The following is a 21591-nucleotide window of genomic DNA, read 5'->3' as shown; positions in this document are numbered from 1 at the left end:
TACGATTGCAAAAGCTATGTGAGTAAAACCAGTAAAACTGTCCATCTGTCACACTCTCCCCTTCTTATTCAGCCTCTGTAAGGCTGTAGGGAGGAGGGGGCCCCAGGGTGTTGTCTGAGGGTGTGGGGGTACCCGGCGGGCCGCTGGACGGGGTGGGAGAAGCACCTGGATCCTCCGAATCAGAGTTCTCCTGAGAAAGGTCATCCACCAGAGCCCTGCGGCCAGCACGCATGGAGATAGGGAGCGGAGCTCGCCTGAGACACAAACACAGAAATAGAGAATTCACTGTAATTCATGCACAAAATATAATATACATATACAGTGTCCCCAAAACATTATATATGCATTCGACACAAAATATCAAAGCAAGTTTGGACTTTTCTAGACATTTTCACGCTATAGCTGTTTAGATCAGAAGTTATTTGACAATATTTTTACAGTGTAATAACTTTTTTGTCAAATGTTTTGCTTTAAAATGTTTTATCCTATAAAAACAAAACACACAAAAAATAGTGTAATAACATTTTTTTTGTCAAAAACATTTTGCTTTAAAACAGTTGTCCTATAAACAAAACAAAAGCCAAAATACTGTTTAATAACATTTTTGTCAAATTGTTTGTTTTAACATGTTTTATCCTATAAACCAGTGGTCTCAAACTCAATTCCTGGATGGCCACAGCTCTGCAGAGTTTAGCTCCAAACAGCTCCAAATCACACCTGCTTGGAAGTTTCTAGTGATCCTGAAGACATTGATTTGCTGGATCAGGTGTGTTTGATTAGGGTTGGAGCTAAACTGTGCAGAGCTGTGGGCCTCCAGGGTTTTGTTTCATAAAACAAGTTTACCAAATAATCCAGGCTTATTGCAGTCTGATTTATTTTGAACCAAATCAACTGGCAATAAGTCAGACTAACTGAAATAAACCTGGCTTATATGGTAAACTTGTTTTTTGAAACTGGCCCCAGGAATTGAGTTTGAGACCAATGCTATAAACGCACAAAAAACAACACAAGCCAAAATAGCCTATTCCTTTAAGATGTTTTGTCTAATAAACAAAACAAGCAAACCAAACCAAAAACACAAGCAGTGTAAAAAATACAGTGTAATAACGTTTTTGTCAGATGTTTTGCTTTAACACATTTTGTCCTATAAACACAAGAAAAAAAAGCCAAAATAGTGTAATAACTTTTTTTGTCATATGTTTTGCTTTAAAACATTTTGTCCTATAAACAAAACAAAACAACTTGTTTTGATATTTTGTTGCCCAATTAAGTGTCCAAATACTTTTTGGGTTCACTGATTACAAACTGGAAGAAAGAAAGGAAAAAAGAGGACGCTGAAAGAGTGAAACTAAGTCTATGATTGGTGGAAGAGAGAATCTGTGATTCATCACCATCTATAAACAGGAAGTGACCCACACTTCAATGTAGACTACACCATCTTTATATGCTTCTGAATAAATCAGTTACAAAGGACTGAAAAAGGACACCTCTACACCCCTATACAGTCTCAACAGGGCACCTCTACACACCACTAGAATCAAGAGGAGAAAGGATAATTGCTCAGAGAGGAACATAAAGCACACAATGGTCACACATGAAAACCTACTGTTCTGACTTCTGCCGTTCTGTGACGCTGAGTGGGTGTAGGAGACAAACAGACAAATATGGATGGACACACAATCAGACACATTAGATGAGTCAATGAGTGAATGAAACATGCACATACAGTGAAGAAATGGTTTGATGACATGCACATATATTTATGTATGAACAGAATGACTGGATCTTTCACTGTCCTATAAGCACAACATGTGGCAAGTTTCCTATTTTTTCTGTTCATACTAAATGCAAACTGCTGCCAGACATGACAGTCACAGCCAATTAGAGGAGATATTTGCTACATACTGTAAAAAAATGATACCAAGTGACTAGCAAAATGACTTGTCATGGTCTGGGCTGCTTGTTGCTTTTTTGCTGTCTGGTTAGCACACGGTGTTGCTCTCTTTGAATTTTATACTTAAAATAGCACTGTCATAATAACCATCCTAATCTTTACCTGAGTTGGGAACGGAGAGTGTTGAGCTCGCGGTTCATGCTCTGCATGCTGTCGCTCATTTCCTCCAGCTCTCGCTGTAGCTTCCTGCGTTGAGCGTTGGAGCGAGAGTTCTCTTCCTCCACCTCCTCTAACTGCCTCTTCAGCTGACGGAGACGTCCCATAGATTTATCCAACTACAAAAAGAGAGATTTTAGAACTGTACAATTCCATGTGTACTATACTACCCATCACCCTATGCATCCTGCAAATCATGTGATGAGTTTTTGTAAGTTAATGAAGGCTGGCAAGGTAGCATTAGTTACTTATGTTATGTAATATAAGCTGTTGTAGAGATAAGCAATTATGTTTCTGATAAGAAAATGCTTTTAAAAGAAGAAATACAGACTGAATCGATAATTAGCAATGCTTTATGGGATGAGTTCATTCATTCCCACGAGCTACACAGTATTTTACCTTTGCCTTGGCTTTTACCTTTTTTTCCTTAATGTTGCTAGTTAATTTCATAATCATTTTGGACTGTTTTAATGTGATTTATCTCACGCTGATCTCCAAATGTTGTATGGAGAATTGCTTTAAAGAAGGCCTAAATCCTACACAGTTCTCCAGTCTGAGAAACACTGATGATTTTTTTTTTGAGGAGTACCTGTTCTCTATACTGATCTGCATGTCTCCTTTCATCTTCCACCTGTATCAGAACTTCTTTCAGTTTCTTCTCTGTTTTCCTCACAAGCTTATTGGCCATGGCTCGCTCCCTAGGAAGGGAGAAAAGGGAGAGAAGACACACAAAACAGTCACATTGCTGGTTTGATCTTTACAGTAAATTTAGATCCTTAAAAAAATCTGTCATAATTTTCTTGCTTTTTTAGAAACTGTATGCTCTTGTAGATACAATGAAATTTAATAGTAACCATGGCTATCAAGCTTGATTTTTAGTGAATAATTTGAGTTTGTTTGTCACACAAAGCTATCAAATGGCTTCTAAGCACATGGAATATTACATGTAAGTCATATAGGCCACTTTTATAATACTTTTAATGAAACTTTTCGTCCCGTTTAGATCTCTACCTGAACTGTAAGTAAAAGAACAGTTCTGACATTCTGCTACTTCTCGTTTTTATGTTTTTTTTTCATGCAATAAGGGGTTTAAAAGACCATTAATATTCAATAAAATTACTGACACTATCAGATGAGAACATAATTTCAACATCGTCACTGTTATTGAACTGAATTGAATCGACACTGAACTTACTTGAGCTGAATAATGAAACTTTTGCCTTCTGCAGAGCTTCTTATAGCTGAATTGAACTCGTCTTATAATTTATGCACGTTAAATTGAGCTAGATATTGACACTATTATCTTCAGTAGAGCTGCTTTACAGTTGAAATCCATTAATAATTTCATAACTGACAAATCTTACAACATTAACAATTTTATTTTCCTGTTTATTAATGTGAAGCGGCTTTGAAGCAATCTGCATTGTATAAAATGCTATAACAATCAATATGACTTCATTTGAATTGACTTGAATAAGAAACTATACTGTTTTGGAAAGACATCTGTCCATTCGACTTCCATGTTTTTTCTTTAGCTCCCCCACTGTTTTCTTACTGTCTCTCCTGCTCCAGTTGTTCCTCCACAGATTCTATCTTGGCCTCCAGGGCGGCGACACTGAGGCGATGTTTTCCCTTCACAGCCCCCTCCATCTCACTGAGACGAGTTTTCAGCTCTTTATTCTGCCTCTCCAGAGTCTCTCGTGCGCTCTCGCTCTTCTGTGCCAGCGTCCTCTCTCCAGATATCTGAACTGTAAGTGTCTCAACCTAACAGAAACAGAGAGAAAGGCTCTGTCTCTGTGTGTTTGTCTGGTAGTATAGTGTGTGTTTGTGTGTTTCTTTGTCTACCTGTAAGGTGCTCTTCCTCTGCCTCTCGGCTAGTAGTTCAGCATTACTTTGTTCCTCCTCCAACTCTTCCTCCAGCTGAGTGATTCTGGCATCAAGACGCCTCTTCTCTTCCAACAGTGCAGATCTGCAGGGGAAACGAAGTTTCACAACATGAGTCCTATTTACTTTTTTAATAAACAGGCCTAGAGTTCAATAATGTGGACCTATGAATTGTGCACATTAAGACAAGGAACATGTATTAAGAAAGTAAGAATGGGGAAATTTTTATTTCATCATCACTGGACCTCAGCACAAGCACAGATACTGACTTTCCAGTTGTACTGTTGACAATTTCATCTGCCAGTTCGTCTCTCTCCTGTTGGGCCTGTCTCCGCTGCCTCTCAGAAACAGCCAGCTCCTGAGAGAATGTCAAAAGAAGAGCAAAAAAAAAGAATAAGAGACTCAAAACAGTTAAAACATCTTCTGGGTTACACAGGCATAGTAACACACCTCTGTCAGCTGTAATAGTTCTGCTTCCAGCGTTTGCAGCCGTTTCTCGCTGTCCTTTGACTGGGCAACAATCTCGTCTCGAGCCAACTTGGTCTCATCAAGCTCACGAATAAGCTCCTTCATCTGAGTCTGAAAAACACACAGGAACACACTGAATATTCACATCAGGGCTCTTCAGTTGTCAGCCTGCAGGTCAAATTAGATTCATAAATTTTATACGACTACTTTGGTTTATTTTAATGAAATCTGGCCTTTTGGTTTACAATAAATATTCCAAACATCACTTCTGATACACAACTAGTTATAATCACTCAACTCGCAGCAACCCATTTTTATAATTTATTGTGGTTTATTTAATGATTAATTAAACTGACGAACCTGGAGACGTTTCATCTGTCTTAGTGCTTCCTCTCTACCCCGATTGGCTGCTTCCACCTGAGCCTCCGCCTCCTGCAGCTCTGTCTCCAGTTGTTTTTTGACAGTCAAAGCCTGAGCTCTCTGAGTCTTCTCCTCTTCAAGCATTGTTTCAAGTTCTCGCACCTGAACAAATGATAGAAGGAACAAATATAGAGCAGGAAAGAAAAGGAGGTCAAGATCAATTCTTTTCAAATATTATCTCATCGCTTCACTTCTTCGTTCTGCTGAAGGCAGTTACCTGTTTGTTGAGTGCTCTCCTCTTTTCTTCCCCTTTCTCCTCTTTAGTGCTAATCTCTCTCTCAAACTGAGCTCTAAGAGCCTGAAGGGTGACTTCCAGTCTGAGGCGAGCATTCTCGGCTTCTGCCAGCTCATCCTCCAGCTCCTGGGTCTGCTCTTTCAGAGACTGGGCTTCTGTTTCCAAAGCCCGTCGAGAACGTTCTAGCTCATGAACCTGAAGAGGCGTGACAAAGGGAAACATAAAGAAAGAAAAACATAATTATTTTAGAACAGAATAAGCTCTTGTTATTACTACGATATAAATAAATATTAATAAATAAATGTTAATAAATATTATATGAGTGCATTGGTAAAAAGCAAGCTGTACATTTTTGCCCACGTCATCTTGGGCATTGACGAGCTGCTCCATCTCCAGACGGAGCTGCTTATTGGTTCTCTCCAGCTCATCTCTCTGCTCTGTTGCTTCCTGCAATGCCCTTGAGAGAGACAGGAAACGTGTCTCCTTCTCTCGACTCTCTGCTTCTGCACGGTCCCGTTCCTCCAGCAGCCGAGCACTAACTGCTTTCTCCTCTGCCAAACACTGAAGGTTAAAGGTCAAAGGGTGATGAATGTCTTGAGCTGCACTTCTCATTTTCAAGGCTTTTTACTTTTTACCACAGCTAATCCAACCATCTATGCATCATCAACCAGCCAATCTGTCCATTTATCTATCCACCATTTAATCTATCCATACATACTTCCATTTATCATCCCTTCATCCATCCATCCACCAGTTAATCTATCCATCCATCCATCCACCAGTCATTCCATCCATCCACCAGTTAATCTATCCATCCATCCATCCTTCCATTTATCATCCATTCATCCATCCATCCTTCCACCAGTCAATCCATCCATCTATCTATCTATCCACCATTTAATCTATCCATACATACTTCCATTTATCATCCATCCATCCATCCACCAGTTAATCTATCCATCCATCATCCTTCCATTTATCATCCATCCATCCACCAGTCATTCTATCCATCATTCCATCCATCCATCCACCAACCAGTCAATCCAGCCATCATTTCATCCATTTATCACCCATCCATCCACCAGCCAATCTATCCATCCATCTGTCCATTTATCATCCATCCATCCACCCACACAGTTCAATCCATCCATCAGTCCATCAGTCAATCCATCCATTTATCATCCATCAATCCATCCATCCATTCACCAGTCAATCTATCCATCATCCATCCATCCATCCATACGTCCGTTAATTTATCATCCATCCATTCACCAGTCAATCTATCCATCCACCCACCCACCAGTCAATGCATCCATTATTCCTTCCATCTCTCCAGCCATCCAAGTGAATCCATTCATGTATCCATTCAAGTCAAACCATCCATCCCTCCACCATCCCATCAGTTAATCCTTCCATCCACCAGTCAATCAATCCATCATTCCACTCACCACTAAATCCATTCACCATTCCATCCATCTCTTTATGCATGCATTCATTCAGTCGAACCATCCATCCAACCCTTCGATCTACCAGTCAGTCCATTTATCCAGTCAATCCATCCTTCCAACCATCCAATCATTCTAACATCTATCCATCCAACCTTCCCTCCCTCCCCTTCTGTGTTTCCTACTGTACCTGATCAAATTTCTTCTGTCGTTTCTCCAGAGCAGTGCAGTTCTGTCTTTCTCTCTGCAAAGCAATTGTCATGTCCTCTATCTCTTCTCTCAGCCGTTCTTTCTGTCTCTCTATGCGTTCTTTCTCTTCTTCTTTGGCTCTCTCTCTCTGTATGGCATTCTCCAGCTCTCTCTGCATCTTCCTCCTGGCCTCCTCCCCGACCTCCACAGCTGAATTCACTTCCTCTGTCTGCCTCTTTAGATCAGACAGCTGCATGGACACATAAACATAACATCATAAAACAGAGTAAAGATAAAACAACAGGTTTTTAGTTGGGTGAAAAATGGATGTGTACCTGTTGTGTGTGGTTCTGAATCTGGCGTGTAAGTTCTCTGGTCTTCTCCTCCTCCTCCTCTAGTCTCTCCATCAATCCAGCTTTTTCTTCCTCTAGAGCACGCACACGTGAGCCCAGCGCCAACTTCTGCCGTGTCTCTTCCTGCAGTAGTTCCTAAAAAATAATACACACACACATTAAGTATGCTTAAGAAGCCATCATATTCACAGTCGCAGAGAGACATCACAGTCTCTAAGATCTGCTTTGAAATATAACAACAATCAGAGTGTGCGGCAAACCTCTGGAGGATTTAATTTCCTATTCATCCATCCAACCATCATACAATGTGTTTCTTCAAAAGCAGTTCAATTAAGTCCCATAAGCCTATTAATATGTAGCGGAAGAGAGCAAATTAAAACACACACACAAGTTACCTGCACATCATGTAGTTGGCTCTCCAGACTGCTGACCTCCTTACTTAGGCGGTGAGATTTGGACTCAGATGAGGACAGAGAACTGGACAGAGACTCGAGCTCCGACTGAGAGGGAGAGAATTCAGTGTTTGGATGTTTTTAAAACTGGTTTGATTTATTGGTTCGTTTGTAACATTGTGATTGGTAAACCAGCCAATTACCAGCTTGGACCAGCTAATGACCAGTTTGGACCAACTAGAAACCAGATACCATGTATCAAAACCGCTACCAGCTTAAGCTAGATTTTCCAGAAAGGGGAAGGATTTCAGTTAAATTTTGTGGGCAAAAAAGCTTTTTTGCCATTGTCTACTGTCAATAGTCTAGCAATGTACTGTATGAAGCATAGCTCACAGAGAACTCACTTTCAAACCAAGTAGTTTTCCATTGATCAACAGAACTAATTCACTTAACCAACTTGAACCCACTGCAAAATCTGCAAGGGGAAATCTTTTGCCTTCATGCGAAACTACCAATCGCATAGAATCCCATTGAAACAGATTTCTGGATTTCAACTGCAAAAATTGGCCCAAAACACAAACCGAGTTTACATTAATTAGATTTCCCTGGTGCCCACCAGAAATCGGTAAAAAACTGTTTATTTTCCATAAACCAAGATACTGACTGTGAAATTAGTGGCCTTAGTTGAAAGGCCCATTTCTACCTGGAGTTTACTGAGTCGCTCCTCTCGCTCCTCTCTTTCTCTCTCAGCCTGTGCGAGGCGTGCGTTGAGTTCCTGTAACTGTCCCTCTGCTCGCTTTCTGCCCCTCTCGCTCTCCATCTTCCCTCCCTGTAAAGTCTTCAGCTCAGCACTCAGGTTCATGCGCTCCTCCTCCAGAACGGCCTTCGCCTTCTCCAGAGACTGACGGGACTGTGAACACACACGCACCTCAAAGGTTGGCAACTTACAAATACAAACCTGACTTCCCAGTGTAACAACAGCTTGTAAACATGTTGCATTAGACGTAAATGCTAAGAGGCGCACTCTCTTGGCGTTATCCAGCTGCTCCTGTAGGGAGTCTATAGCAGCGGTGTGTTTGATGCGGAGCTCCGACAGCTGGGCTTCATGACGACGGGTCTCCTCCTCCAAACATCTCTGAAGCTCTCCTAATTCAGCCTCACGTCGAGACCTAAACAAACACACATGCTTAAAATCAGGATAAATTAAGTTGTCCAAAATGCCTGCCTTTAAATAAAGTCTACCCTTCTGATAATTGTAATGAATATGCAATTGAAGTGTACTTCAAATCTTAAAATATATATATTTTTAAATTGTACTTGTTGGTAATATAATATTAAATAAATAAAAGGCCACATAAGTGTGTATCATGAAACTATACTGTCTTTAAGAACATTTAAGTATACATTTAAAAAATGCACAATTAAAGGTTTTAAAGTACAAATCATTGTTTTAATCTTTTGTTGTGTTTTAAAGTACACTTATGTTGATGTGTTGACCAACATACTAAAGCACATGTAAAGTACTTAGTAATGTGTTGAGTAACGTAACTGTAGTGTGTTATAGTGTCTATATTTAAATGTACTAAATTGCAACTTTATCATTACAAATGTGTATTTACACATACATTTAAATACAAGCTTCATTTAAAATGAGATGAAAGTATATTGTAGTTTACCATAAATGCTTGTCACTACATTTGACAGTACACTATTTTAGAGACAATAGAAGTGATTATGAAATTATATATGAAAGTGTACTTAAGTCCTGTTAAACTGGGTCAAAACAGCATACTGAAGTTAAGTTAATTACACCTAAACTGAAAAAAGTATATTTATAAAGTTTTATATTTTTTATAGAACTGTATACATTTAAAGGGGTCATATGATGTTGCTAAAAAGAACATTATTTTGTGTATTTGGTGTAATGAAATGTGTTTATGCGGTTTAAGGTTCAAAGAACACATTATTTTCCACATATTGTACATTATTGTTTCTCCTCTATGCCCCACCTTTCTGAAACGTGTCGATTTTTACAAAGCTCATCGATCTGAAAAGCAAGGTGTGTTGTGATTGGCCAGCTATCCAGTGCGTTGTGATTGGCCGAATACCTCAAGCGTGTGACCGCGTTTGAATCATCAGTGGCAAATACTTTAAATATAAAAATACTTACTTACAGTCTGTGAGTCAGAACAGCCGGCATTGTAGTCTACTCTCCCAGGATCAGGAAATGGTCCTCCATAAAATGTGCTGCACACATCTGAATATTTGGGTTGAAGTGTTCTGGAATAGTGTTGTAAATACAACTTAACCACTGATTTCTAGTCATGTCCATTTTTGGAAGGCCAAACAAAGTAGTTTTGCTTTCACAACGAAACATAGCGTCACACACGGCAGCCTAGAGTGAGCAGAAGCGGCGGGCTTAAGAACGGCGCGGCCGGCGGATTCGACGAAGGAGGTTTGCGGCAACCACATGTGACGACCCCGGGCTGGACTCCGCTTCGTCCATGGTGAAAGCCGATCCGGTGATCCACAGTGCAAAGTTGTTGTATTTCCTCAGCAACCAGCATGGATCAGCTCCAGGCATGACGAAGCAGATATCATCCTCTTTTGGAAGGCCAAACAAAGTAGTTTCGCTTTCACAACGTAACACACAGTGCCTTCATGACATGGCAACAACAATATTACAGCAAGAATAAAAGTTACGCCTTCTTTCTTTGTGTGAACATTTGGGCGGCGTTATGCAAATCTTCCCAGATAGTGACGTAGGTATGTGGGGGCGTGTTAGAATGAGCCGTTTTAGGTAGGTGTGGCTGACTCTTAACTTTTATAAAGAATATCTCTTTGGATTTGAGACTTTAGTCTTTGCAACTTTACAGATCTTCTTTATGCACCAAGAGCTTGTAACACTCCAGAGAGAAAGGAAAAATTGAAATCGCATCATATGACCCCTTTAAACTGTCATACATCTTATTTATTTGCAATTAACATTCATTGAGTGTCCAAAAACATTATGCTGAGTTCTTCTGTACAAATTTTTAAAGTATATTATTTCTGTAGTAAGTATTCTTTTCAAGTGTATTTCTTTTTTACAAGGATTTAATAGTGATTTTCACTAGTTGACTGTTTCGTGACAATTTAATATCGAAACTTGTCTTTTAGTTCAATAGTTTATGCCTTTTATTCAGTAAGCATGTAAAGATTCACACACACACACACACACACACACACACAAACACACACACACACACACACACACACACACCTGAGCTCTTGCTGAGCAGCTGTGGTGTCCAATGTATCTTCTAGTTCAGTCCTCAACGCCTCTAACTCCTCTCCCAGATCTCTCCTCTGTTTCTCAGCTCTCTCCCTCATTCCTTTTTCATTGTCCACCTCTTCTTTAAGCTCAGAGACCTGAGACATGGCCTCTCTCAGGGCTCTCTGAGCCTCTGCACGACGTGCCCCCTCTTCCTCCAGCCTGAGGGAGAGAAAATGTAAGAGATGTCATTGTTAAGGAGTATTACTTCTTAAAGTGGCTGTGCTACATTGTGCTACATGGCTGGATTCGCTATAAGATAGACTTATGTTTGTGCATGTACCGTGTCTGTAGTGTGGTGATCTCTTTCTCTCTTTGGCTCAGGCTGCCTCTCAGCTCAGTGACGAGTAAGCTCTGGTCAGACAGCTGCTCTTGGGCCTCCACCGCCTCTCCTTCCATCCGCCTCTTCCACTTCTCCTGTTCCAGACGGCCCTGCTCTTCCCTCTTCAGGCGCTCTGAGGGAAAGGAAAATAAATTTTTGTACCTGTTTGTGTTTTTATAAAGGATTAGTCCACCCCAAAATAAAAAAAAGTTATTTATTTACCATCATGCTATTCCAACCCCAACAATCCCAGTAACTGTTATTTTTATATGGAAGACAAAATAATTTTTTTTAAAGAATCTTGATGCTGTTCTTTTGCATACCAAGACGTTCATATTGAAAATGTAAGACAAGGTTCAAAAAGGACGGGGAAAAAAAGCACCATAAGAGTAGTTCATGTGATTTGAAACTATTTACAAGTTTTTTCTTGTGCTATTTACAAGTCTTCTGAAGTCTTTTTAAACTATTCTTATGGTGCGTTTATAGTGTTTTTTGTTCTCCACTGTTGTTGTATGGAAAGGAGATGCGTAGATATTCACTTTTTGTGTTTAATGCATCAAAAAATATATATGAGACATGAGATACACTATCATTCAAAAGGGGTAAGATTTTTGAAAGAAGTCTCATCAAGGCTGAATTAATTTAATTAAAATACAGTAAACAGCAATATCGTGAAATATTATTACAATTTAAAATAACTGTTTTCTGTTTTAATATATTTTAAAATGCAATTTATTACTGCATGACAAAGCTGAATTTTCAGCAGCTATTATTCAAGGCATTAGTGTCACATGATCATTCAGATATCATTCTAATATGCTAATCTGTTAGCATCTGTCTATTATTATCAATGTTGAATACAGTTTTGCTAATATTATTGTGGACACTATAATTCCCTTTCAGTCGGTCACTCTCGACGTTACGTCGGTGACCGACGAATTGGGATCTCGCTTAGCGAGACCAATCTACGTCGAGTGTAAACTAAACAAGCCAATGCACATTGGCATGTGATTATTGCATCCAGCTGCCGCTGATCACAGCGTGAGTATAAGTAGGCAGCCGGTGCAGCGGATATTCAGCTTTTCGATTTGGAGCTGAGCGATCACATCGTTCTGCTCCTGACTTCTACTGAGAGAAGAAGACTGAACGAGTTCAGCGCGCTCTTTGAGAGCTCTTCGTGTAGGCAGTACGGCGCTTCAGCGGTGGTGGTTTCCCGTGTTGAGTGGGCTGCACACATCAGGCTACACTACCCCCTGTTTGTGTTACAGGCGGCCATCTCCCCTGTGCGCTTCAGCACGCTAAAAGAGCTTTTTCCCTAAAAGAGCATTCACGGGTGCGTCTTTTTAAAGACGATGTTGTATGGCAAACTCGACGTTACGTCTTTGTAAAGACGATGTGGGTCTTGCTATAGACAAACGTACCACCCAGGCGATTCTGGATGCGGTCGTTACCTGGCGCTGGGTGATGGTCACGATCGCTGCCTCAAGTGCCTAGGCATTTAGCACGCTGAGGTGGCGTTTGTGGATGAGTCATGTTCTCATTGCGGGAAGATGATCATCTCGGAGTCGCGGGCCAAGCTCTGTTTCCTCAAAGGGGCGGAGCTCCGTTGCCTCTGCCTCGATCTAGTTCTCGTCATGTCGGCAGTCAGGCGGGGGCTACTTAAGGCAGTAGCACGGGCAGTCTGAGGGTAACAGTGATGGCAAACCCTCCAGGGAACCAACCCTCGGGGGACCATCACTCCTCTTGCACTCCGCAACCAGTTGAGCTGCCAATGGAACGTGCTGGGCCATCTACAAGGAGCGTACCAGCAGTATCCCTTGGCGCTCTTCCCGATGACCGAATGTCGATCGCTGGATCGGAGGGTGAGCCGGAACTTTCTGGAGAAGAAGATTTGACTGTGCTGCTGTCCTCCGGGACTGTAGCTGTGCCTGAATCGGATCTGGAAATAACGGCTATGCTCTCCTGGACCGCCGTGAGGGTACACTACCCCCTGTTTGTGTTACAGGCGGCCATCTCCCCTGTGCGCTTCAGCACGCTAAAAGAGCTTTTTCCCTAAAAGAGCATTCACGGGTGCGTCTTTTTAAAGACGATGTTGTATGGCAAACTCGACGTTACGTCTTTGTAAAGACGATGTGGGTCTTGCTATAGACAAACGTACCACCCAGGCGATTCTGGATGCGGTCGTTACCTGGCGCTGGGTGATGGTCACGATCGCTGCCTCAAGTGCCTAGGCATTTAGCACGCTGAGGTGGCGTTTGTGGATGAGTCATGTTCTCATTGCGGGAAGATGATCATCTCGGAGTCGCGGGCCAAGCTCTGTTTCCTCAAAGGGGCGGAGCTCCGTTGCCTCTGCCTCGATCTAGTTCTCGTCATGTCGGCAGTCAGGCGGGGGCTACTTAAGGCAGTAGCACGGGCAGTCTGAGGGTAACAGTGATGGCAAACCCTCCAGGGAACCAACCCTCGGGGGACCATCACTCCTCTTGCACTCCGCAACCAGTTGAGCTGCCAATGGAACGTGCTGGGCTCTCTACAAGGAGCGTACCAGCAGTATCCGTTGGCACTCCTCCCGACGACCGGATGTCGATCGCTGCATCGGAGGGTGAGCCGGATCTTTCTGGAGAGGAAGGTTCGGCTGAGCTGCTGTCCTTCGGGACTCTAGCAATGCCTGAATCAGATCCGGAAATAACGGCAATATGCTTGACAATTGACCTGCGGACCATCAGACTCGGCTATGTGATTCAGTTCGCCCGGCGTCTCCCCAAGTTCAGCGGCATCAGCTTCACATCAGTGAAGGCGGCTAATGCTCCTGTCTTGCGTGTGGAGATCGCAGTCCTACTGGCGAAGGATGCGATAGAGCCGGTCCCTCCAGCTGATATGGAGATGGGGTTTTACAGCCCCTACTTCATTGTACCCAAGAAAGGCGGTGGGTTATGACCGATCTTGGACCTGCGTGTCTTTAACCGTGCCCTTCGCCGGTTATCGTTCAAGATGTTGACGCGGGAACGCATCTTCGGGTGCATCCGTCACCGAGATTGGTTTGCAGCGATCGACCTGAAGGACGCGTACTTTCAGGTGTCGATCCTTCCGACAGGGCTGGGGCTGCTTCATATGAGACCGCTTTAACACTGGCTCCATGGCTGAGTCCTGAGGTGGGCGTGGCTACGCGGCACTCACCGGGTCAGAGTCACACTGGCCTGCTGCCAAACCTTCACCCTGTGGTTAGACCTTGCGTTTCTCCGGGCAGGAGTGCCCCTGGAACAGGTCTCCAGGCATGCTGTGGTTCACACGGATGCTTCTACCACCGGCTGGGGGGCCACGTTCAATGGGCTTGCAGTGTCGGAGGTTTGGATGGGCCCCCAACTGCACTGGCACATCAATTGCCTAGAGTTGCTGGCAGTGCGCCTTGCCTCGATCCGTCTCAAAAGGCTCTTACGAGGCAAGTACTTACTGGTCCGCACAGACAACACTGCAACCGTTGTGTACATCAACCGACAAGGTGGTCTACGCTCCCGTCGCATGTCGCAACTCGCCCGCCACCTCCTCCTCTGGAGTCAGAAGCATCTGAGGTCGCTTCGTGACATTCACATTCCTGGTCTGCACAACCGGGCAGCCGACGAGCTGACACAAGCTCCGCTTCTGGGAGAATCGAGACTCCATCCCCAGACAGTCCATGATTTGGAGTCGTTTCGGATTGGCTCAGGTAGACCTGTTTGCCTCTCCAGAAACCTCTCACTACCAGTTGTTCCACTCCCTGACCAAGGGAACACTCGGCACGGACGCACTGGCACACAGCTGGCCGCGGGGCCTTCGCAAGTATGCGTTTTCCCCAGTGAGCCTTCTTGCACAGATACTGTGCAAGATCAGGGAGGACGAGGATCAGGTCCTGCTTGTGGTGCCTTACTGGCCCACTCGGACTTGGTCCCCGGAACTGATGCTCCTTGTGACAGCCTTGGCAGATTCCTCTGAGGAAGGATCTACTGACTCAGAGATGGGGCACCCTGTGGCACCCGCGTCTAAACCTCTGGAAACTTCAAGTCTGGTCCCTGGACGGGACGCGGAGGTTCTAGGTGACCTATCCCAAGAGGTAGTTGACACCATCACTTCAGCGAGAGCACCGTCTATGAGACACGCTTACGTCTTGAAGTGGAACCTGTTCGTCAAGTGGTGTTCTTTTCACTGAGAGGACCCCCGGAAATGTCTGTCGTGCTTTCCTTTTTGCAGCAAGGGTTGATGCAAAAAGGTCTCCCTCCACCCTTAAAGTCTATGTCACTGCGATTGCTGCTAACCATGACCCCGTGGAAGGGAAGTAGGTGGGGAAGCATGACCTGATCATCAGGTTCCTTAGGGGGGTGAGAAGGCTAAATCCTCTACGGCCCCCCTCTATACCCTCTTGGGACCTGTCTCTAGTGCTCAGAACACTACAGCAAGGCCCATTTCGAACCATTTCGGACAGTCGAGCTGAAGTTTCTGTCAATGAAAACTCTGCTCCTGCTTGCACTGGCCTCCATCAAGAGGGTAGGGGGCCTGCACACATTTTTGGTAGACGATTCGTGCCTAGAGTTTGGGCCGGCTGACTCCCAGGTAATCCTGAGGCCCCGGTCCGGCTATGTGCCCAAGGTTCCCACTACTTCCTTCAGGGATCAGGTGGTGAGCCTGCAAGAGCTGGCCCGGAGGAGGCAGACCCAGCCCTAGCTTTGCTTTGTCCCGTCCGAGCATTGAGATGCTACGTAGACAGGACGCAAAGCTTCAGGACCTCAGACCTCAGACTAGCTCTTTGACTGTCGGAGGCTGGCAGAAGGGAATGCCGTCTCTTAGCAGAGGATGGATGCCATCACCCTGGCTTATCAGGCACAGGGCGTGCCCTGCCTGTTCAAGTTACTCTACTAGAAGTGTTGCATCCTCCTGGGTGCTGGCTCGAATATGACGTGACGTGACATGTGGCCAAGTATGGTTACCCATACTAGGAATTAGTGCTCTACATTTAACCCATCCTAAGTGCACACACACAGCAGTGAGCACACACACACACACCGTGAACACACACCCGGAGCAGTGGGCAGCCATTTATGCTGCGGCGCCCGGGGAGCAGTTGGGGGTTCGGTGCCTTGCTCAAGGACGCCTCAGTCGTGGTATTGAAGGTGGAAGAGAGCGCTGTACATTCACTCCCCCCACCTACAATCCCTGCCGGTACGAGACTCGAACCCGCAAAAAAATTAGGTCACGACTTCCCCTAGTCTTGCGGGTTGGCTTGCTAAAACTGCTCCAGAGAGTCCATATCGTAGACCCTGTCGAGCTCTTCCAACCCCTCGGCAGCCAGACGTGGCCGAGCGTCCGGTGCCAAGCCCTCACTTGATGAATCCGTGAGAACCGGTAGAGGGCTGGGTTCCATATGTAGAGACCTAACTGGATCCCATATGTGTAAAATCCACTTTCTGCTATTTTCCAAGAGGGTTACAATCACCTCTAATCTTCCGTATGCTCCTAGACGGTTGTTCATATGTGTAAGTGCTTCCGAAACCTCCTTCGGGATGGATGGCTTCCGCAACGTTCAGGTTCCATGTGGAACGGGCACGTTTTCCCAGTGTTATCCAGTCTTACTGAGTGGGTAGTGCCATAGTAGCAGTAACTGGTCTTCTTGTGGTAAGCCCCGGCCTACGCCAAAAAGAAGGGGCGCAGGTGGCTTCCACAGGACACTGGAAGGGGCAGTATCCGTGGCACTTTGATAGGGATCCCAATTTGTCGGTCACCGACGTGACGTTTAGAGTGACCGACTGAAAGGGAACGTCTCGGTTACGTATGTAACCCTCGTTCCCTGAAGGAGGGAACAGAGACGTCACGTTCCGTCGCCACGGCTGCTGTACCACCGCTGAGCTGCACCGGCTGCCTACTTATACTCACGCTGTGATCAGCGGCAGCTGGATGCAATAATCGCATGCCAGTGTGCATTGGCTCGTTTAGTTTACACTCGAAGTAGATCCCAATTCATCGGTCACTGACGTGACGTCTCCGTTCCCTCCTTCAGGGAATGAGGGTTACATATGTAACAACCAAATCAATTTAATGTGTCCTTACTAAATAAATCAAGTTCTTTAAAAAAATAAAAAAAATAAAAAATGACCCAAACGGTCTCTCTGTAAATAATGAATTCCATAATTGTGTTTCTGCAAAATGTAATAAATACAGTCTTGAAATCTCCACAACAAAGACCAAATTCAATAGATCTAATAAATCATCAACAAAGTTTTTCAACGCATAATTAACACAAGGACTGTTACCTTCTAAATCAGCAATGACAGCTTCCTGTTTGTTTTTCAGCTTGTTAAGACTCTTCACCTTCTCCTCTTCTTCTGTGAGTTGATCTGTCACTTCATTCAGTCTCTCTTCCAGCTGTTTTTTCTCCTGAGAATGGGAAAGACAGTAAAATTCATGAACCATTGTACCATTGTAGCTGCATTCAAACAATAGTCCTCTTCTCTTTAACGACCTTGCTTAATCTGTCTCTCTGCTCTCCCACAGTCAGCATCTCAGCCTCCAGACTCTTCACTTTGCTCTCCAGGGTGACTTTCTCCAGCTGGAGGCGCTGACGTGTTCCCTCTTCCTCGTCGAGCTGTTCCTCCAGATCCTGAGCGAAAGAGACAGTGATGTTGACAGAAGATATTCCATAGTGGACATCAGACGCAGCCAGAAACACCCATCCTCCTCACCTGCACAATTTGCTGCATTCGCTTCTTCTCATTGGTCAGCTGAAGGGTCCTCTCCTCTTCCTCCTCCAATCGGCTCTCAAGCTCCCCCAACACATCTTCAAGCTCCTGTTTGCGACTGGCCAGCCGCGCTCTCATTTCCTCTGCCTCTGCGAATAACTCTGCCTCCGCCTGCAGCTGGTCAGTCAGCACTGACTTCTCCTCCATCAGCTTTCAAAGAGGACATCAAGATGAATGTGGAAATCAGACAAATAAACACTTTCTTGTTTTGGTTTACTAATATGCTCAACAAGGAAATAAAGTTACCTGTTGGTTTTTTCTGTCCAGTTCAGAAAAGTCATGCTCTAGTTTACTCAGATTGTCTTTGGCTTTCTGAAGCTGTGCTTCCCGAGCTTGAATCTCTTCATCCTGGCGGGTCACCTGCAGCAAGGGCTTCACCTGGATAAGAGGACAAAGGTCACAAAGTAAATAAACACAAAAGACACCCATTCCAAATCAAATTTTCTACAGCACTATAAAAAGTGGAAATCTGCAAGGGTTAAGTAATCTTTATTTATTTATTTTATTTTTTTATTTTTTTTTGGTGTGTGTGTTGTAACCGAATGTATGTAGGCTGATTCAGTTATGTTAAATATCACTTAAATATTTTACATTATTATTTAAATAATTATTCATTTATGTTATGACATGAAGAACATTATTTAGGTTAATGCAATGTGATTTTTTAAAATACAAAATTATTTTTGTACAAAAAATACAAAATAATAATAATAATTGTTACAAAACAACACACCAAATAAACATTGTTATTTTAAACTTTCAATTTATCAAAGAATCCTGAAAAGTATCACAGTTTCCACAAAAATATTAAACAAAACAACCATCTTCAACTGTGATAGTACAAAATGTTTCTTGCGCATCAAATCAGTATATTAAAATTATTTCTAAAGGATCATATGACACTGTAGACTGGAGTAATAGCTGCTGAAAATTTAGTTTTGCTTTCATATCAGCTTTTATCCCAAAACAAATTGCACTTTGAAATATATATTAAATAGAAAACAGTTACATTAAATTATAATAATATTTCACACTATGACTGTTTTTACTGTGTTTGATCAAATAAATGCAGCCTTGGAGTACATAAGAAACTTGCTTCAAAAACCTTCAAAAATGTCAAACCTTTGAATGTGTAAGTATGCAGTAAGACAGTATATTACTACTTCATTACATTATATATCGATACAAAATTTCCATAATATTTGTGTTTGCATGTTAGCTTTAACTACATTTGAACTAAATGCATTACCTTCAAGTTCATTATTAGCCCTACTTAATTTTTTATATAAAATGATTATGTAGTGCTGTGTGTTACCTTGGTGAAGAGTCTCCACCACTGCCAGTTTCTGAGCTTCAGGTACGCAGCACAGTTCCTCTGCATCACACGCAGAGCGCTGAGCTGCTGCTGCTTCTTATGGAATGCCCTGAAAGAACAGGTCAGTTAATACGCATACATAACACATATTACAGTACACACCACCAACCTACCACACACAAACACACACACACACGCAGATGATTACCTCCTGGCAAGATATCCACGGGCCACGCTCTGGAAGTGGATGATAGTGTCAGTGATCTTCAAGTCTCGTTCTTCCTCCAGGTGAGCCAAAACTCCAGCCCGGAAGAACACCTTGCTCTGTCCCACCCGGAAAAGGTTCTTGTCCAGCTCCAAAGCATTGATCTGTAAGTAAAGTAACAATGTATAATCAACAACATGTACTGACTAAACTCCAGAATACCAATCAGAGTTCTGAATAAAACACTTAAAGCATTTGTGCTGTTCACATTTATTGATCAGAAACTCTAGCGTATAATATCCTCTATCAAATCAATATTGTGAACTCAAAAGTTTTACGTTTGAATGGAATCACTTACCATTAGCTCACACGCCTGTTTGCCATCCATAAAGGTTCGAGGAATAGCATTTGGAGTCAAGATCTCATACCTGAGACAGAAGAACAAGACAATTTAAGATTTCTTATTTATGCAAGCTATACCTATATACACGTTTACTTGTTTTACTAATGTAAATGGAGACATTCCATAGATTTCTATTGCTTTACATACTGTACAGCTAGTTATGAATAACCTATCCCATTCTGCATTTTTATAATTTAAATAAAAGTTTATTTTTCAAATAAACTTTTAACAAATAAGGGTGTCCCCAAAAGGAGGTTTTGTCTGATTTAGCTCACTTCTGAGTACAGTTTTTTCCTCAACATATGGTTAAGTAGAATACACACACCTCTGTCTGAACTCCTGGAATGGGATGCGGTTCGGGAAGCCCTGTCTGCAGATTCTGATTCCCTCCAGCACCCCATTACACCTTAGCTGATCCAGAACCAAATGAGGACTCAATTTCCCTGCCTGTGACAATTTAAAGAACAAAAAATTAGGGATGCTACAATATTAAAATGATGAAATGACCAATATTAAAGTTTATAGTCTAAATAAATCAAAAATAAAACACAACAAATAAAAAATATATATTTTAAATGCTGCAAAATGTACAATGAGATTTGCTAAAAAAAGTTTTTTTACAATGACAGCAATGGCAGAGTGTCAGATGACAGCAAATATAATCTAAATGAGCATGCATAACATTTAGTTTTAACGCGAAATAAACATGAATGAACAAATCATGCCTCGCGTAATCGCTCAATCAGTGTTTCTATTGCGGAAAGACGTCATTAAAACAGATTGTAAACAAAATGTCACATAGCACTTCATTTATCTCAGGCAAGTCATCAGTGTCTACAGCTAGTTATTTGCTAGAGAAATTAAGTCTAGAGAAGAGCATTTTGAGAAATATTAGACTATGTACTTCATTATATTTTACTTTACCTGTTAGTCATGTCTTAATTGTTTTATGTATGTTTAAATCAATCTTTTTTTTAAACAAGTTATGACAGCCACTGTGTAAATGATTATATTTCAACAACAAATACAATTTGTATAATTTAGAAGTTAATTTAAAAACTGCATTATGTGCAATTTACTTGTTTGCATACAAATTTTTAATTTGAGTGTTGATTATTATAGTTACAAATAAATAGTCATTCAATTTAAGTTTGGGCTCTGTTGTTAATTGTAACCTTATAGTAAAGTAAAAGAGGCCCTATAGTTTAGAGCAAAAGCTGAGGTAGAAATGTATTTATTTATATAGTTACACCCCTAACTATATGTGAAACTCTCAAAAAGAAACTTAAAAATTTTTAAATGTTAAGATGTCTTATGGAGTGAAGTGAAGTATCATGGCAATTTTCCATTTCTATTAAGATTCTATAAAAATGTGCCTTTTTCTTACCCTTTTCTCATGGTTAGGGATGATGCAGCGCAGGAAGTTGGGGTTGGTGTTGCGGAGGGTGGCCATCAGTTTAGTGAGGGACTCTTTGTAGAGCTGTCCCACTGTGCGAAACATGCCCTTCTTCGTCTTGAGCCCAGCGGCCCCAAAATTCACCGGTCCACTGCTCTCACCAGATGACACCTGATCCAGACCCACAATCCTCTCCACTGACAAGCACAAAACAGAGATGTTATCATAGAAAATGAACATGTGTATGGCATGTTCAGACAGCACTATGGCTCTATATTAGGGCTATTAAAACATACATACCGTACAAGAACCAAAAATATATTTTTTTTCTGTTCTGGTAGAAGTCTTAGTATGAATGTGTTGTTCTGAGACTTTTAACA

The 21591-nt window shown here is 42.4% G+C and overlaps 1 protein-coding gene across 6 annotated transcripts in view; it reads right to left on the bottom strand.

The window, feature by feature from the left end:
• Positions 1 to 21591, bottom strand: part of LOC107596662 (myosin-10-like) — a 41913-nt gene continuing 20322 nt past the window's right edge. For 5 of the 6 annotated variants that reach the window (XM_016287450.1, XM_016287452.1, XM_016287455.1 and 2 more), the window contains 27 exons: positions 21203 to 21408; positions 20141 to 20262; positions 19771 to 19840; positions 19416 to 19576; positions 19208 to 19316; positions 18139 to 18270; positions 17836 to 18042; positions 17616 to 17753; positions 17407 to 17530; positions 11093 to 11264; positions 10759 to 10971; positions 8521 to 8665; positions 8200 to 8406; positions 7500 to 7604; positions 7087 to 7239; positions 6753 to 7001; positions 5466 to 5678; positions 5100 to 5312; positions 4823 to 4984; positions 4445 to 4573; positions 4264 to 4352; positions 3956 to 4079; positions 3666 to 3874; positions 2700 to 2808; positions 2057 to 2229; positions 1607 to 1633; positions 1 to 254 (listed from right to left, as the gene is read on the bottom strand). In XM_016287450.1, the coding sequence (XP_016142936.1) occupies positions 65 to 254; positions 1607 to 1633; positions 2057 to 2229; positions 2700 to 2808; positions 3666 to 3874; positions 3956 to 4079; positions 4264 to 4352; positions 4445 to 4573; positions 4823 to 4984; positions 5100 to 5312; positions 5466 to 5678; positions 6753 to 7001; positions 7087 to 7239; positions 7500 to 7604; positions 8200 to 8406; positions 8521 to 8665; positions 10759 to 10971; positions 11093 to 11264; positions 17407 to 17530; positions 17616 to 17753; positions 17836 to 18042; positions 18139 to 18270; positions 19208 to 19316; positions 19416 to 19576; positions 19771 to 19840; positions 20141 to 20262; positions 21203 to 21408 (4151 nt within the window). In that variant the 3' untranslated portion in view covers positions 1 to 64. The remainder of the gene's footprint in view (positions 255 to 1606; positions 1634 to 2056; positions 2230 to 2699; positions 2809 to 3665; positions 3875 to 3955; positions 4080 to 4263; positions 4353 to 4444; positions 4574 to 4822; positions 4985 to 5099; positions 5313 to 5465; positions 5679 to 6752; positions 7002 to 7086; positions 7240 to 7499; positions 7605 to 8199; positions 8407 to 8520; positions 8666 to 10758; positions 10972 to 11092; positions 11265 to 17406; positions 17531 to 17615; positions 17754 to 17835; positions 18043 to 18138; positions 18271 to 19207; positions 19317 to 19415; positions 19577 to 19770; positions 19841 to 20140; positions 20263 to 21202; positions 21409 to 21591) is intronic. The other variant, XM_016287453.1, reaches the window with a different exon arrangement.

The sequence above is a fragment of the Sinocyclocheilus grahami genome, unplaced genomic scaffold (genome assembly GCF_001515645.1).
Source record: "Sinocyclocheilus grahami isolate Dianchi unplaced genomic scaffold, SAMN03320097.WGS_v1.1 scaffold222.1, whole genome shotgun sequence".
NCBI lineage: Eukaryota > Metazoa > Chordata > Actinopteri > Cypriniformes > Cyprinidae > Sinocyclocheilus > Sinocyclocheilus grahami.
This window is presented reverse-complemented; position numbering and strand designations above follow the sequence as displayed.